Below are 15,266 nucleotides of genomic sequence, written 5' to 3'. Positions count from 1 at the left end.
AAACTGAACACAGTTAACCTCTGTGTTTTTCACTGTGTATCTAGAATCAACCATATTTACTGTTTTAATCTAAAAACCTGTGTACTGAAATTTGATAAAAAAATTAGAAATTCTTACCTACTTTCCTATCTTGGACTGCTGGAACTCTTCATAAGATCACATTGCCAATGCAGCAAACAGCTTGAGATGTCCTTGTGAAATCCTGTGTTTCAGAATCCACTTTGTCCCCTACTGCTGTCAGCAATGAATACTCTACACACCCTGTGCAAGGTGATTCCATGGGATGCCCTCCTTCCTATGATTCATACTGCCTTCATGGCGGAGTGTGCAATTATGTTTCTGACCTACAAGACTATGCCTGCAAGTAAGTACAGAATTTTATATTGTCTGTGCTGATGAATGGTGTCCTTAGGGCACAGTTGAGTGGAAGCAATGAAGTACTTGTCCATAAATTTTCCGTTCATCACCCCCTGCTGGTAATTATCATTAGACTTTGGTCTTTTCTGTAAGCGATCACTCCATTCACACCCAATGCAATTGATAGTAAGATTGGATTTGTTTCCAGAGCACTTGATTCTTTGCTTTGGAAATGGGAGGTAAATTGTTAAATTACTTAGGGCTCATAGCATTATAGGTTCCTGCCCTCTCTCTCTCCTGCATGCATCATGCTAACTTACTCCTCCCTGTTGGCCTTGCTGCTCATTTATATATATTATATTATTATTTACTTGTCACCTGCTGAAGCACTCAGTGGGGTGGAAGAGGACACCACTGTCCTGTCTTTTCTGTCTGGGAGCAGGAAGGTGAAATCTGGTGTTAGCATTTTCCCTTACAGTTTGAAGAGTCTTTCTCCCTGGCAGAAAGTGCATAATACTGATGGTCCTCTTGAAAGCATGGAGAACGGCAAGGAGATCTGAAAAACATTTCCTTCCTCCTGAGGATGTTTTGTGAAGCCTAATTCCCTGATCCTTGAATGTAGTTACTGATAAAAGCAAAGAAAATCTTATGTTTCCGAAAATCAGCCTTCGGCTGGTCAATGTCACAGCCTGAAGCAATGGGGTAATCATTTCTTCAAAGCCATTGTTGCTGGAATTTAACTGATTATATCTCAATATTTGTTACACATTTCTTCAAAATCCAGCATAAGCGCTGTGTTTACAGTGGGACAAATCCAGTGGCTGCCCCCTTCCCTGGGGTCTGACCGGGTATGTGAGGACCTGTGTAGGGGAGTTTCTGTGCTAGGAAAACCTTCCTTGGTGGCTCTTGTGTGAGGAGAGTGAGCTTGGTGGGGAGACGAGAAGTCCTTCATCGCAATTCCCCCAGACCCACCTTGTTCCAGGCCATTCCTGCAAGCATCATCAAATCTGAGGCTTGTATTTAATTTATTATTATTGTTATTATTTATTAATGTGAGTGGTTTCCCCTGCCCACAGACCTCTGTACCCACAGGAATAAGTGGCGAGCATATTTTTATGTGCATGCAAAGTAGATGCTTTGCGCTGTGGACTTGCTAAGATCAACACAGCCATTGTAGGAGGTCGTATGGCTTAGGTTTATTTCTGGCATGTGTTATGCTTTTTTTAGAATAAAGAATAAAGTCATTAAAAGCTATTTTTTTTTTCCTCATTGAGTTCCTCATACTGAAACTCCAGAGTCTACCACTGCAGAACTTTTAAATTGGAGTCTATCCATGTTTTCTAAATTTTGTTAAGTGTTAGTCCATAATAAGAACCCAAATTTCCGTATTTTTCAGTACTGGAAGTGGAAGCTGTTAAATAAATTAAAGCCTAACCTCGGTTAGCTGTGATCTGCCGATTTGTGTTGAACTGATTCCTCACGGTGTGCACTAGATGGCAGCATTCATTCGTGTAGGCTGTGATAGATTAAAATAGCAGAAGGAAGTCATGGCAAAACTTTGTGTTTCACACATTTTCACACACTGCCAAGTGTATTAATTAATCAATAGTTTTATGCGGTTTTGCTCGTTTTTTTTTTGTTTTGTTTTTTTTTCCACTTTATAGTCATTTTGGTACATGGGTTTCATGCCCTGAAATTATATTTTAGTGTTCGATTTTTACAGTGTTAAGAGAAGAAAAAAAAAACAAAAACCAAAAAACTGAGAGAAGTAACTTGTAATAAAACTAAATTTTGAAGATACTTCTAACCCATACAAGTTATAAAAACACCTTTGTTCCTCTTAGTAAGGATTCAGATTAAAATTTGTTTCCCTTAACCAAATCACTCTCAAAAAGTTGATAAATTGTATTTTGTCTCATTCAAAGAAACGGGAACCTTGCTGCTGGAAAGAGTTAAATAGAAAATCTGAGGGAAACAGTCTGTGGATTTGTTCTTTTTTCTTTTTTTTTTTTTTTTTTTTTTTAATGCTTTATCTACTGATATCTGGGAAGTATAATCTCACTGTATAATTCTGTAGAGTGCTTCAATAGATTTACATTTACAAAGCATTTAATAGTGAATTTTACAGGATTTGGCAGACATTCCTTGAATGCCATTTTGCCTTTACCCCCAGACAAATTTAACGAGAGATTTCCATAGGGGTTGCCAATGACAAATCAATACTCAAGGTGACTGAGGCGATGATTTGGGTTGTTTTCTCTGCTGCCAGTTACAAAGTGCCCGTGCTTCCTTTTGGCAGCTGTGTGACGGGCTACGTAGGGGAGCGGTGCCAGTTCAGCGACCTGGAGTGGTGGGAGCAGCAGCACGCCGAGAGGGTGAAGGTGCGGAACATCACCATCGCCGTGTGCGTAGCAGTGCTGGTCCTGCTGCTCCTGCTGGGGACCCTGGCCGCCTACTGCTCCAGGTACTGCTCCCAAACACGTGCTGGGAACGCGTGGCAGAGGGACCGAGGTGCTGTCACAGGAGGCTTATGGAGGAGAACATGTGCTGTCCTTCAGCTGGTGGAAATCACCATCACATCCTTGCTCCTCTTTTGCTTTTCCGTAATGGGGTCTGTGAATAATTCACAAATTTTCTGGCTTGTCCCTTCCCTGCAGTACTCACACGGATTTTAGAGTGACATGTGCCTGAGGAGAAGAATAGACCTGATTAGGTTTGAAGAGGAGCCGTAATTTGTATTGATGAGAGAGTTAAAGAGCATGCTGTTTACTTAGCTTCCCTTAAGAGAGCTAGATGTCTGAAACTGTTGTGGTAGGGCTTTCCTCTTCTCTGCTAGCTATTATCATCAGTTTTGTTTTACAACCCTTTCAGAGTAGAACTGCACCTGAATGTTTCCTTGCAAGGGAGAAAAGCAGAGCGTTACCCTTCCAGTAGCACACTTCTACATGTACAGTGATGTCTGCAGCAATGAATGTGAAAGCAGTTTTCCTGGTAGTAGAAAGTAAAATCAGGGATGTGAGTGTAAGGCACATCTGTTGTAAGAGTACTCCCTGGCATTTTCCATGGCTGTAATGAATTGTGCAGGTTTGAGATTCTTCTCATGGCAAAAAGAATGCCCGTAGTCACTATTTAAGAACCCAGCCTGATGTGAAATTAAATGTTGTTGATGTCCCTTGGACTGGAAAGTATTCAGCATTTAATAAGTTAGTCTTTTGGCCACGACCTTGGCAGACAACTGTTCCCAGAGGCTCTTCTTTAAATGTATATTTTTATTTAGCAAGTAACAAAGTAAACAAACAAAAAGCCAGAGAGCAGCCAAATTTACAGTTTCCCGCTGCATGCCTACCTGCCTTCCATATGTAGAGGTTTTGGTTGTGGTTTAGACTAATTTTAACATTAGAATCTCCTAGGCATAAAACGTTAAGCTGAAAAAGAAGTTAGCTATGAAAGCTAATACTTTCCACTCTTATTTAATGGCTCCTAGCATATTTAGCCCATAAAAGTAGATAAGCTGTTACTTTTCTGGTTTTCTACTAGCTAATGGTAGAGCTCAAGAGTTAAAGCTAAGTGCAAGCTGGTTTGTTCTCATGACCCGGGATTCAGAAGCTAATCACTGGAATGATATATGTGGAATAGACAGATCATGAGACTCTTGTGTTTCCCATATTTGTCTCTTGAACTGCCATGGAAAATAGCCACAGTATGTCGGGTTTTAAGGTGTGAAGATATTCATTCTCTTCCCTTCCTCTCTCTTTCGTCATTTCTCCCTGATTTACTTTTCTTTCTTGCCAAATGCTTTTGATCAATATAACTATTTACCTCAACAACAAGTTTTCAATTACATGCTCGACTGCATTTGTACTGCAGCTATTACTCTCCTAACTAGATCAAAATGAAACTACTGATCTAAAATCCCTATTTAACCAGAGTCTGGAAACCAATATTTGGCTTGAAATCACTCTGCTGCTTCCCCCCCGCCCATGATCTACTGTATTTTGAAATGTACCAATTAAGCCTATAACAATCCTGTTCCTTCCCCTGCAAGATGCAGGCTCCTATCTCTTTCTAACTGGAGGAAATGATGTTGGTGAGCTACTCCTACCTATTCGAAAGCTTCATGAACTGGAGGCCAAGGGTACCAGAGTGTTGTGTTTGTTCAGTGGCTGTGGCCTGCTGAAGGGCATTGTGTTAATCTTCACGTCAGGTTTACACAGTCTGAATGTACAATATGCCACGTTTCCTTTCTTACTTGGGATGGAGGGAAGCAATTTCTCTTCCAACAAAAAAAAAAAAACAAAACAAAACAAAAAAACCACCCTGAACCACAGATTTAACACCCAGAAATTGGCTGAGGTCATGCAAAAATTAGCAGTAGAGCTGGGATTAGGATTGAGAAATTCTTGGCCTGTTGCCCGTGTTCAGTCAACCGGATTTCACTGCGGCCTCCCGCTTGTGCTCACGGAGACCCCTGTGCCCGCCGTGTCAACCTGGCATCTGCTGTTCTGCGTGCTCTGAAGTAAGCCCTGGAATTAGAGGGATCCTCTGGGGCAGGGCATCCTGCTGAGGACAGTGCCTATGTGCTGCATGGAGGGTTTTAACCATTGAGTAACAGGATGGAGTTGGGTTCTCTCAGCGCTCTCGACTGCAGTGCCGAGGGGGCAGATCCAGGTGAGGGTTAAAACACAACCAGCAGCCATGCTGCAGTGCCAGGAAGGCCAAAATGGAGTAACTTAACCTTATGGCTCAGCATTCTGCTCTGGGGATTTATCCTCAGATCTGACACCTACCTAATTTTGTGTCATCAGTCCCAGTCTTATGCTCTGCTGGGAACCATGAGAATTTTTCTTTCTGGTTGAAGGCATAGGAAGGAGTGTGTTATAGAGATTCTGGGGAGAAAATCCATGGTGCAGACAGGTCTTTCTTCTTTCTAACAGAAGCCAAATCTTGTTTCTGTTGGCTTTTCTTTAAGGGAATAAGATATGATAATTATGGCATGATATATATTCCCAGTTAGTGTATGACTGTGGCGCAGGAATAAAAGGAAAATTCCTATTTTCTTAGATAGATGTCGATTGAATTTCATTTAAAATAGATCAAGTAAAAGGAAGTTATAACTTGACACTTCTGGAATTTGAAGAGTGAAACATTACTTTTGTTATCTGATGTCTAGGAGATGAATAATTGTGTGTGTGATGTCAGTAAAAATGTACTGATTTGAATCTCAAGAAGTGTAAACGAGCTCTTTTTCTTATGACTACGTTTTCTGTGTAGGGGCCTAGATTGGATTTTAATACTGCCTTACAAGTGATCACTGTTTAACTTCAAAAATAACAGATTTTGAATTTATGGAACCAGCCACTTGGAGCTAACTATTCACAGCCTTTTTCCAATTCAAGATTGAACTCTGGCTTTATTTCCCCCTCGTTTGAGCTAATTGTGTTAGTCATGCATTATTTTTTTTTTTCCAGGAAATATCTTAGTTCCAAGCTTTTTGAGGACTTCAATTTATTTATTTCATAGTATTTTCTAAAGTTGTCTTTTGCAAATGATGCAGCTGAATGCAGAAGTGATTTTATAATTGTAATTACCAAATGATGTACAAAAATACAGTCACATTTTTATTTCTGAGCTTCACCCACACTATTCACTGTATTGGCTAAAACTTAAATCTTTGTAAGGGGAATGTATTATAGAGTGAATAATATAAGAAAATAGAAGGGGTTATTTAAAATGAAATTTAATTATTTTCTTTTCCTAATGAATGACCCTGTACAAATGGCACATTAAAACAAGTATTCACTTCTTACTGACTTCTATTTCTGGCAAGCTGTTTGTTTTAACCACTGTGCTGTAATTAACACTAATACAGCCTTTCAGAGGAATGAAAGAAAAGAAAATGTATGTCCCCTCTGTAAATACCTACAGAATGAAGTGTGAAAAGAAGCAGCATCTGTTCCTCCTGAAGTGAAATAATTTGTTTCAGCTTTTGTTCTGTTGCAGAAGTCAAAACTTGTACAAGAAGAATCTCTACGCAGAAGCGATAAGAGATGCCAGCAGCCACACTGACAATGAGAACGTGACACTTACTTGCAACAAGTCTCGGGTAAGTATATTAATGTGGAGTGGAAAGGGAAGTAGGAAGGATCAAAGAGCGTTAGGGATCCACTTGAGATTATCCATCAAATAATTCACATCTTAAATACATTAAATAAGTGCTAGAGTCATCAAGTGCTTTGCTGTGAACCCTAGTTCATCTTACCTCATTGTTATCCCTCAAAGTTCACAGCGGCCTGGATGTATTGCACCCATTAGCTGGTGTTATTGTTAGCTTTGAACACAACAGTTGGGGAGCTGTGTTCTAAATTAAGGAAATGGCAATGTGATGACATGGCATATCACAGAGTTATTTTCACAGGAAAGTGTGCCCTCTGTATAAAAGGTTTCTTGGAAGCCAAGTGCTGTGTGTGCTACCTGAGATGCCGAAGTTTATTTTTGGGGGTGGATGCAATTAAATGTCTTGGTATTAGAAGTTGCTGCCTTGTAAAGAGAACCTATCGGGATGTTATCAGGAAGTTTGGGAGGGAATTTAGAATACTAATTGTGCACTGGTGTAGGTAGAAGAGCCATCATGATCTGCTTGCTCTGGCCTGTTTCTATTGTCACTTTTGAATTAGAGATTTTGGCCCCACGAGGTCTTGATTTTCACTGGCATGAAAATGTCATTATGCTGCTTGGTGACTGCAGTTGGAACCTGAAGTCAGCAAAAAGGACGTAGTGAGCATCTGTGGCTACTTCTGTGCCCAGACTGAAGCTGCTCTGTCAGAATGGCACGGCTTACCCTGAGATCGTCTGCACACTCACATCATGCAGCACTGAATAAGCTGCTGTAATGCAGGTGTCACCGTACATGTCTAGGTAGCATCACATAAGCTCTCCAAAATAAGCACGGTTATGTCAGTGGAACGGACTGCTGGAAAACTCTATACTTGCACAGGATTGGATTTAAACTCCAGTGATGCACCTACCTTTTTACTGTGGTAACCGCACGCACGTTTTTCTAGCATGGGTATTACTGCAAGGATTTAAAGCCTTTCACAACCAACCATAGCTGGAAGGGTACAAAAACTGTGCAGAATAGTCAAGGTTGCAAAAGAATTTGGCTTTATACATTTACTTTAATAATAATGGATACTTTAGCTTTAAATCTAGATTTTATTCATCTATGCTTAAAGTTCAACTCTGCTCCAGATCTTTGGGTCCAGAAAGGGATGAATTTGCTCTGCTTGGGGGTGGCTGTTTGAGGGGTTAAATATCATGGAATATCCATAGTGCAAATTGAGCATTTTTAAATCAACCAGAAGAATGCCTCTCAGATGGTTTAGATTGAGTATCTGGCAGGATTTGTGAGTGGGTAGCTGCTGAAACACACTATTAGACATGTGCAGGGAGTACTGAATTGACTTGACCCCAGTTACAACATGAAATAGTTCCATTGATGGTCTGCCACATGGTCTTGTGGACCTTTTATTACTAGCTGCTGACCTGGCCAGCACTTGTTCCTCCAGATAGCAAGCAGCAAATGTGCTGAATCTTAGCGATGCCATCATTTGTTCACAGCAGAGGCAAAAACCATGGTTTGCAAAATATCTGTGGCTGGCAAAAATCAGAAACATTTGTTGGGACTGAGAACAGCTTGTTGCCTGGGAGCAGTGCTCTAGGAGGCCTGCAGCTCATCACTTCTGTCCCCACCTGCTGGTGTCCCCACAGTTAATGCTAGTCGTTAATGACATTTTTGCTGAATATAGGACTAATTAGACAGCTAAGCAATGGACTGAGTCAACAAAAACAAATCCTACCTACTCATCTATTACACACTCGGGTTGAATTTCACCACGCATTCTTCTACTGGGAGACATCAAATACATTAATAAAGTAATTCATTGCAAATGGCTTGTTGCAGACTGGAAGAGGAAATCAGTGACCCTTTGCTAATTATTGCTTCTCACACAGTAATGGATTCCTGTGGTTTCATGCATGTGATTTTCTCTGTGCTGATGCAGCCATGAGTGTTAAGTTCACTGGGGCTTCATTCATGCATGCACTCAAGTTAGAAACTGTAGAGCTGCCAAAAAGCAGCAGGAAGTTGTCTACTACTGTTCACTTTAAGTGGAGATTACTGGGGAGCTTTGTGATGGGAAAAAAAAAAAAAAAAAAAAAAAGGAAAGAAAAGAAAAAGAAAAAAAAATCATACTACATTGGGGCAGAAAACTGTAGCTCCTCAACTCTAACGGTACTTGTGTAGGTCTTTGGGTGCTATTGATGTACACAGCATTGATAATTGTAACGAAGGATTTCATACGGGACTGGGTGAAGTAACTGGAAGGAGCTCATTAAATTCTCTCCTTTTGTAACCTGTAGTATGCTTGCTCATTTGTGTAGCTAGGGAGAAGAAGTGCAAAGACTTCTTGATAGCGCCCATCGAGGCTAATGTAGAGGATAACGAATTTTACCCTATCGCACACACCAAATGCCAGGTATCGTGATACCAAAAGAATACCTACAATTTGCCCAAAGGTCATTCACTTTTTCATTTATTTCTATTTTGCCAAGGGAAGCTACATTTGGGTGAGAGTATGTGTGGGTATTTTTCTCACGTTTGTGTTAGAGATCTGCAAGCAAGGCTAGGCTTGTCCCAGGAATACAGAAACCTTGGTAAACTTTTGCACATGCCTCAACCATTGGGAAGTGGTTGAATCACCATCCCTGGAGGTCTTTAAAAGACATTTAGATGTAGAGCTCAGTGATATGATTCAGTGGAGGACTTGTTAGTGTTAGGTCAGAGGTTGGACTCGGTGATCTTGGAGGTCTCTTCCAACCTAGATGATTCTGTGGGTTTTGAGGCTATTGAGACTTGTCACTCAGCAAGTGTTGAGGTTTGCACAGTCAAAGATATTTTGCAGAGCTGTGTGTAGCTGGATCTCCTCTGGGGGTCTGCCACATGTAGGTTAGCAGCTGTAAGCATACAGATTTTATGCAAATGAACTGATACCTAAATATTCACAGCTGTTACATCTGTGGCCTGTTCATACCATTCCCCGGTTCTCCACCTAGACCATGAATCTGCCAACAATCTTCTGTTGGAACATCTTACTTACGGACATTTTCTCTTCTTCCTTGTGTCTGCTCTTTAAATGCCCCCTTTTAACCATTCCTTAGCTGGGTTTCTCTGTTCCCCTCTATCCTATTTCAGCACATTGCTTTCCTCTTTTCTTCTCTGCTCTTTTCAGCACAGTCCCCCAGAGGGTGCTGGCTTCAAGGCACGGTGTAGCTTGTCTTCCACTGTCACCACGGGACGATGGAATTGCACCCCTCAGGTGCTGCTCAGAGCTGGGAAAGGGAAGCTTGCTTCCTTCCCCGTGTCTGGCAGGGTTTCCTGCTGTCTGGTTATGGGCCTCTTTAATGCTTTAAAAGTGGCCCAGATACTGTGGAGAGGGTTGGTTTTCATGTACTTTTCTTCTTGCATCTGGAAAGGTTGATTTGCAATGCAAGAGTGTGGGTGCTTCTTTACTAGGCTGGGACTGCACGCTTTCCAAAAAGAGACCAGGGCTGTCATCAACTGCAATGTTTAATTATCTGCAGGGGAAGGGTCATCCCAGAAGCCAGGATGACCTTTTTCCCCCTCCTGTGGTTGGAGTGTGTGGCCCTTCCAGTCTGCCTCTTGGGTTTCAGAAAACTGGTTCATTTTATATTAATTTGGGCTCTCTGTGTTTTGTGCATATTGTACATATTTGCAGTTTGCGGTTGTCAAGGAGTGTAACAGTCCTCCGGAGACTAAAGCGGTTGATCTAATTGAGTGTGAGACAGCAGACCCTCATCCTGCCTGTCCTTCAGAATATGGTGAGTAGGATTTCCTTCCCTATTATATCTCTCCTCACCTTTGCACCAGCAGCAGTGGTGGCTAGCCCAGGAGACAGAGAAACCAAAGGATACCACTGGCTTGTTTAGAGCTCTGTGCAATGCAAGAACCACATCTGCATTGCTGTGAAGAGACCATTCAATCCTTCACTTTGCAGATTATTCATGAGAAATTACAGTACAACAGTGCTTTCACAAACATAAGGAGCCAGATGCTTCTCATGATAGCACTAATATCATGTTTTTGTGTTTTTGTAAAACTTCATAGTTTCTTTCTTTTTTTCTTATTTTTTTCTTTCTTTTTTTTTTTTTTTTTTCTTCATAGCAATGAGTTATGTGCATCATACTGATGGGAAAAGTGTGTCCCTGAGAAGATATACTTTGACAGTCTTTATGCATTCAGGCAGGAAAACTGTCAGGGTGTGAAGAGTCCGGACCTTTTGCCCTGTAGAAGCAACAGCAATTCTGCTTTTTCATTTTTTTTGTGTGTTAAACAAGATGTTTGACTGCCTGGGGAGTGTTTGGTGCTTAAACAAAGAAGAGATGAGTGAAGGAGATATTCCTCCCACCATTGATGCAAAGTCAGCAGGCAGCACAGGAACACACAACAGGCTTCCCTGGCCCACAGGTTACCAGCTGGATCACTCTGAGTTTTAGCAAATCCTGCCTTGTATAGAGGCAGCTGAACTTCCTAATGGCTCACATGGTGAGAAGTGATGGGGAAAGACTGATATCCTTTAGCAGTTTGTCTTTAATGTGTTTACTGCCTATTCTCAGAAGTTACCAGACAGCCTGGTTTGCATCGGCCATTTAGAAATACCCAAAGACAAATGTTTAAGGATATTGAAATGGGCAGGCATCTTGCAAGATTTTCATAATTGCCCATCCTGTCCTTAGATATATGTTGGGAAATCAGTTTATTCATCAGCAGAAAACATGCCTCACGTTTACTTGGTTGAACTAATACTGTGAACATGTGTAGAACCGTATTGCCCAGTGAAAGAAGCCTGATGTTTCCCATTAGGAGACTCTGTTCTCATTTATAGGTTTATCAGATGCAGCTTTTGGAAGAGAAATTTCCCCTGACAGGTGTCTTTTTTCTTTTTTTTCCCCTAATTGAAAATTTTAGCAAAAGTGGTTCAACTGCCTTAGAGAACAAGACTAGCAGATAATCTGACATCTTTTCTAAGATGTCAGTGAATAATTCTAAGACCTTTGACTTTGGAGCAGAGAATTTAATTTCACCAGGCAGGTGGTCTTCCTGTCTCGGGCATGCCTTTTTCTTGTTCTTAGGTGTTAGAATAGAAAAACATGACATTTTCCTTGGACAAGTCACTTTTTAAAATCTGAAGCCAGTTCTGTACTGTCTCTTTCTTTCCTTTTGACATAAGCTGTTTTTGTAATTTTCTGTGTTTGATGCCTTGCTTCCTTTCATAGCTTTCCTCTCAGAGCTGTCATTAACTTTCCTTTAGCCTGGTTGTTGTGAAGCTTCCCAGATGGCTTTCAATAACATATATCCATTTTGTTCAGCAGAAGAACAGCCTATAACATATGACAAAGCGGCAGAGACTTTGGCAGAAGAGGAGAAAGAACAAGGCTGCCGACAAGAGGTTCCTGGTGGTGAGAAATCATTTCAGGCCCCGGGAGCAGAGAACGGTCCCCCCCAGGCTCCTTGGGGAGCCCACCCCAAGCCCCTGCAGGGAAGGGAGCCCTGCCTGCCTGGCCCAGCCAGCCTGCTGATGCAGCCGGACTAGAAGAAGCTTGGGCTGAGCAGGAATAGGAGGAAGGATGAAGTCAGTGGAGAATGGGAACTTGCGAAGCACTGAAGCAACCCTCGTTTTTTTTCTTCAAGCTATGCACTAAAAAAAAAAGAAAAGGAAACAAAAACACCGAGCAGAGCAGGGAAGATCTTGCCACTCCTTGCCTGCCATCTCTGCTTGGAAGAATTGCTGTGAGCAATGCATTAACCACCACGACTCTACAAGTATCACTTTAAGGGTCAACACTGCGAATTTCATCAACTGGCAGCTAAAAGGACACTGAGGGAAAACAGACCAGTGGGTGGTTTGTTAGAGGTAAACATTTTCTAAAGGAGTTTATTGCAAGTGATAGTCTTTACACATAGATGGAGTCCGAAAAACTGCCCAGAAAGTGGGTCATAAGGGACAACTGCAGAGAAACTGGAATGGAAGACGATGCAGGAAAACGAGTTCAAATGAATCTTTTTGTTAAAATACTGTTCATGGGCACTACAAGCCTCTCCCCAGCACTGCTGTCAGGCCAATGTAACATCTGGGACTTCAATGGGGTTGTTCTTGTAACTGAAGTTCTTCTGTAACTGAGCACCAGATGTGGGCCTGTGTTTCTCAGATTTGGTGGGTTGGAGGATTGTTTGTAAGCTCATGGTATTACCGATGGTCCCATCTGTAGCGATTTAGGTGATTCCTCCATTCAATTTTCCACTCTACACCATTTCTTCGGAGGATCACGTGGTTGTTGCTGGACAGGGACAGCAGGCCTCAGTCTGCTTTCAGCCCTATGAGGGAGCATGTGCTGGAGCTTTCTTTGCCTCACAGAACTGTGGCTGGCAGCAAAATTTGTCTCTCTATATAGGACTTAGTGTGGCAGAAGAAGTCCAGCCAGTTCCTGTTCCAAAAGAACATGAGAAGTGGGACAAACGAACAAAATGCCCCCTCAGTTTGGACTGACATCCACGTCACTGATTTGCGCTGCCTCAAAATCCACGGGATCGATTGGAAAACAACACCCATTTTTCTTGAGACTGACTTTCTAACAGCTACAGTTCCCTTCCAGTTATTTGTTAAGAAAAACTAACTTGCCTATAAAGCTCTGTCATACACAGAGTTGTAGCTTAGTTGTGTATCATCTCAAGTGATTTTCACCACTGGTCTTGAACTTCTGAGGCTGTTTTCAGAATGTTTTGGAAGATATCTGGAAATCAGCTATGTTACTATTAATGTTTTCATTGTAGGGGATGTTCTCTGTGTGTGAAGTCTACTGCTATAACTATTGGACACCTTCTCTAAGCTCCACTACAGTGCCCACTACTAGCGCTCCTCATAATTCATTAGCTGGATAATAGTTGTTAATGGTATTCATCTGTGTGTTTAACATCCTGCTGTTTGTTTTTGGAGTTCCACCAGGAAGGTGTGATGTGTTGTAGGTTGGTTGCTAGCTCTGTATGCCAGTGATGGAAAAGAGCGTTAAAAGATTCTTATCTCTTGTCCGAAATAGTTGCATGCTTGAGTAACTTTGTGGAGTTAAATCTTGTAATCATAGAATGACAGAATGGTTTGGGTAGGAAAGGGCCTTAAAGGTCACCTAATTCCAACCCCCCTGCCATGGGCAGAGACACCTTCCACTAGACCATGTTGCTCAGAGACCCATCCAGCCTGGCCTTGAACACTTCCAGGGATGAATTCTGATTTGTGCTGGTGAAAGCAATAAAAACACTGAGCCTGAGGTGTCTGAATTACAGAAATTGTAAGGCCTTGATTTGTACATAGGGTAGCAATTAAGGATAGTTGTTTATCCTTCTAAAATGATCTTTCTGTGGGTAGTTTTGAATTACTAAGTCAGTTCTGAATTCAGACTGAACTTCTAAAATAGGCATTTCCAAAGGGTGGTTGGAGTTAGCAGTAAGGAAGACACAAGCTCTTATGTAAATGGAGAATGTCCATGAGAAGTGAAGTGATTGAGGAGAGTCAGCCTACTAGATTGTGCTCAGAAGAGGGCAACCACTGGACTGGACCATTAGTATTTAGCAGACTGGATTTTGAGTTAAGCATAGTTTCGTTTCGTTAACATTGTTAAAAGCATCTAGGCTGGGTTCCCTCATCTTCCACAGTCCATCAGGGATCTTGTGCATGTTGGTGGGAAGAGAGTCCAGCTATAAAGGCGCTGATTCAGTAAATCAGTTTATTTTCATGAGAGATAGACAGTAAAATGATTTTTATCCCTGCACTTTGATTATCTCTGGTGAAATATGTTTCTGTGCTTAAAATCAAAGTGCCGTGTTGAATGACAGTTAACATTTAGTTGGATGTTTCCCTGATCAAAGAAAATAAAGATTTTTAACTTTGAATCTTGTCTAAACAAAGATGTTTCAGACTCCTTACAAATTAGTTTTATATTCTGCCCCTTGTTTTGTTTACTTTGCTTTCTTTCACTCTAAGGATCAAATTTTAAATTTGATAGTGTTCTTTAGAGAATGAGATAAGAAAATCAAAATGACATGTTTTAATAATTAGGGTGTTATGAGTTTTAAATGTTTCCTATTTAGTGTCTCAGCACTAAACTCAAAATAATCTTTAATGTTAAAACCTTGAGATGATATTTCAACATAAATATAATATATTTGGTTTATTTGTATGTTTATAAAACTGTTGATTTATAAAAATAATAATAAAGAAAGATGCTTGGTGTCCCTCTTGTTTTAAAAGAAGTGTGTACAAAACTCCTCAATTAAACCATGTCATGCTTGTCGATAGCTCCATTGGTTTCATCCAGCCACAGTGTCATGTGTTGGTACAGCACATGCAGGTATCTTGTTTTTTTCCTTCACCACTTAAAGGATCTTTACAAATGAAGATAATCTTCTGCAGCTCACAGTTAGATCTCTGCTTAAATATGGTAAGTTTTTACTTATGACTTTAGTTATACTGTTCCATAAACAAGTAGAAGCCATATATTCATTTTTGTGTGCATTGAAATGTCTCTCTTATGAATGTTGCTACTTGTTTGTCTAGAAATATTACTGATGGTTTCTCAATATGTTTTCAAACTGGCCTCCAAGGTGTAATTCTCAGGCTTGACATGGAAGTCAGATGAAATCAAATGGTAGAATGCTAGAGGTACCTTTCTTGGTTAAACTTTTTGTTTGTTTGTTTTTAACGTCATCTCAAAAACTTTTAAATTGTTAGACTTTCTGGGTATGTAGCAAACTTAGTATTGACCTCAAATTCTGTTGGTGG

General features: G+C 40.9%; 1 protein-coding gene across 5 annotated transcripts in view; it reads left to right on the top strand.

Moving 5' to 3' along the window:
- EGF (epidermal growth factor) overlaps positions 1-14,719 on the top strand; it is a 68,740-nt gene extending 54,021 nt beyond the window's left edge. For 3 of the 5 annotated variants that reach the window (XM_021272681.4, XM_013099895.5, XM_013099892.5), the window contains 5 exons: positions 214-364; positions 2,657-2,821; positions 6,358-6,460; positions 10,152-10,254; positions 11,803-14,719. In XM_021272681.4, coding sequence (XP_021128356.4) covers positions 214-364; positions 2,657-2,821; positions 6,358-6,460; positions 10,152-10,254; positions 11,803-12,026 — 746 coding nt within the window. In that variant the 3' untranslated portion in view covers positions 12,027-14,719. Of the gene's footprint in view, positions 1-213; positions 365-2,656; positions 2,822-6,340; positions 6,461-10,151; positions 10,255-11,802 lie in introns of those variants that run through there. The other 2 variants (XM_005019845.6, XR_011808808.1) reach the window with 2 other exon arrangements.
- The last annotated feature ends 547 nt before the right edge of the window (positions 14,720-15,266 follow it).

This window comes from Anas platyrhynchos, chromosome 4, assembly GCF_047663525.1.
Source record: "Anas platyrhynchos isolate ZD024472 breed Pekin duck chromosome 4, IASCAAS_PekinDuck_T2T, whole genome shotgun sequence".
Taxonomy (NCBI): Eukaryota; Metazoa; Chordata; class Aves; order Anseriformes; family Anatidae; genus Anas; species Anas platyrhynchos.
The sequence above is the reverse complement of the archived record's forward strand: the minus strand, read 5'-3'. Positions and strand labels throughout refer to the sequence as shown.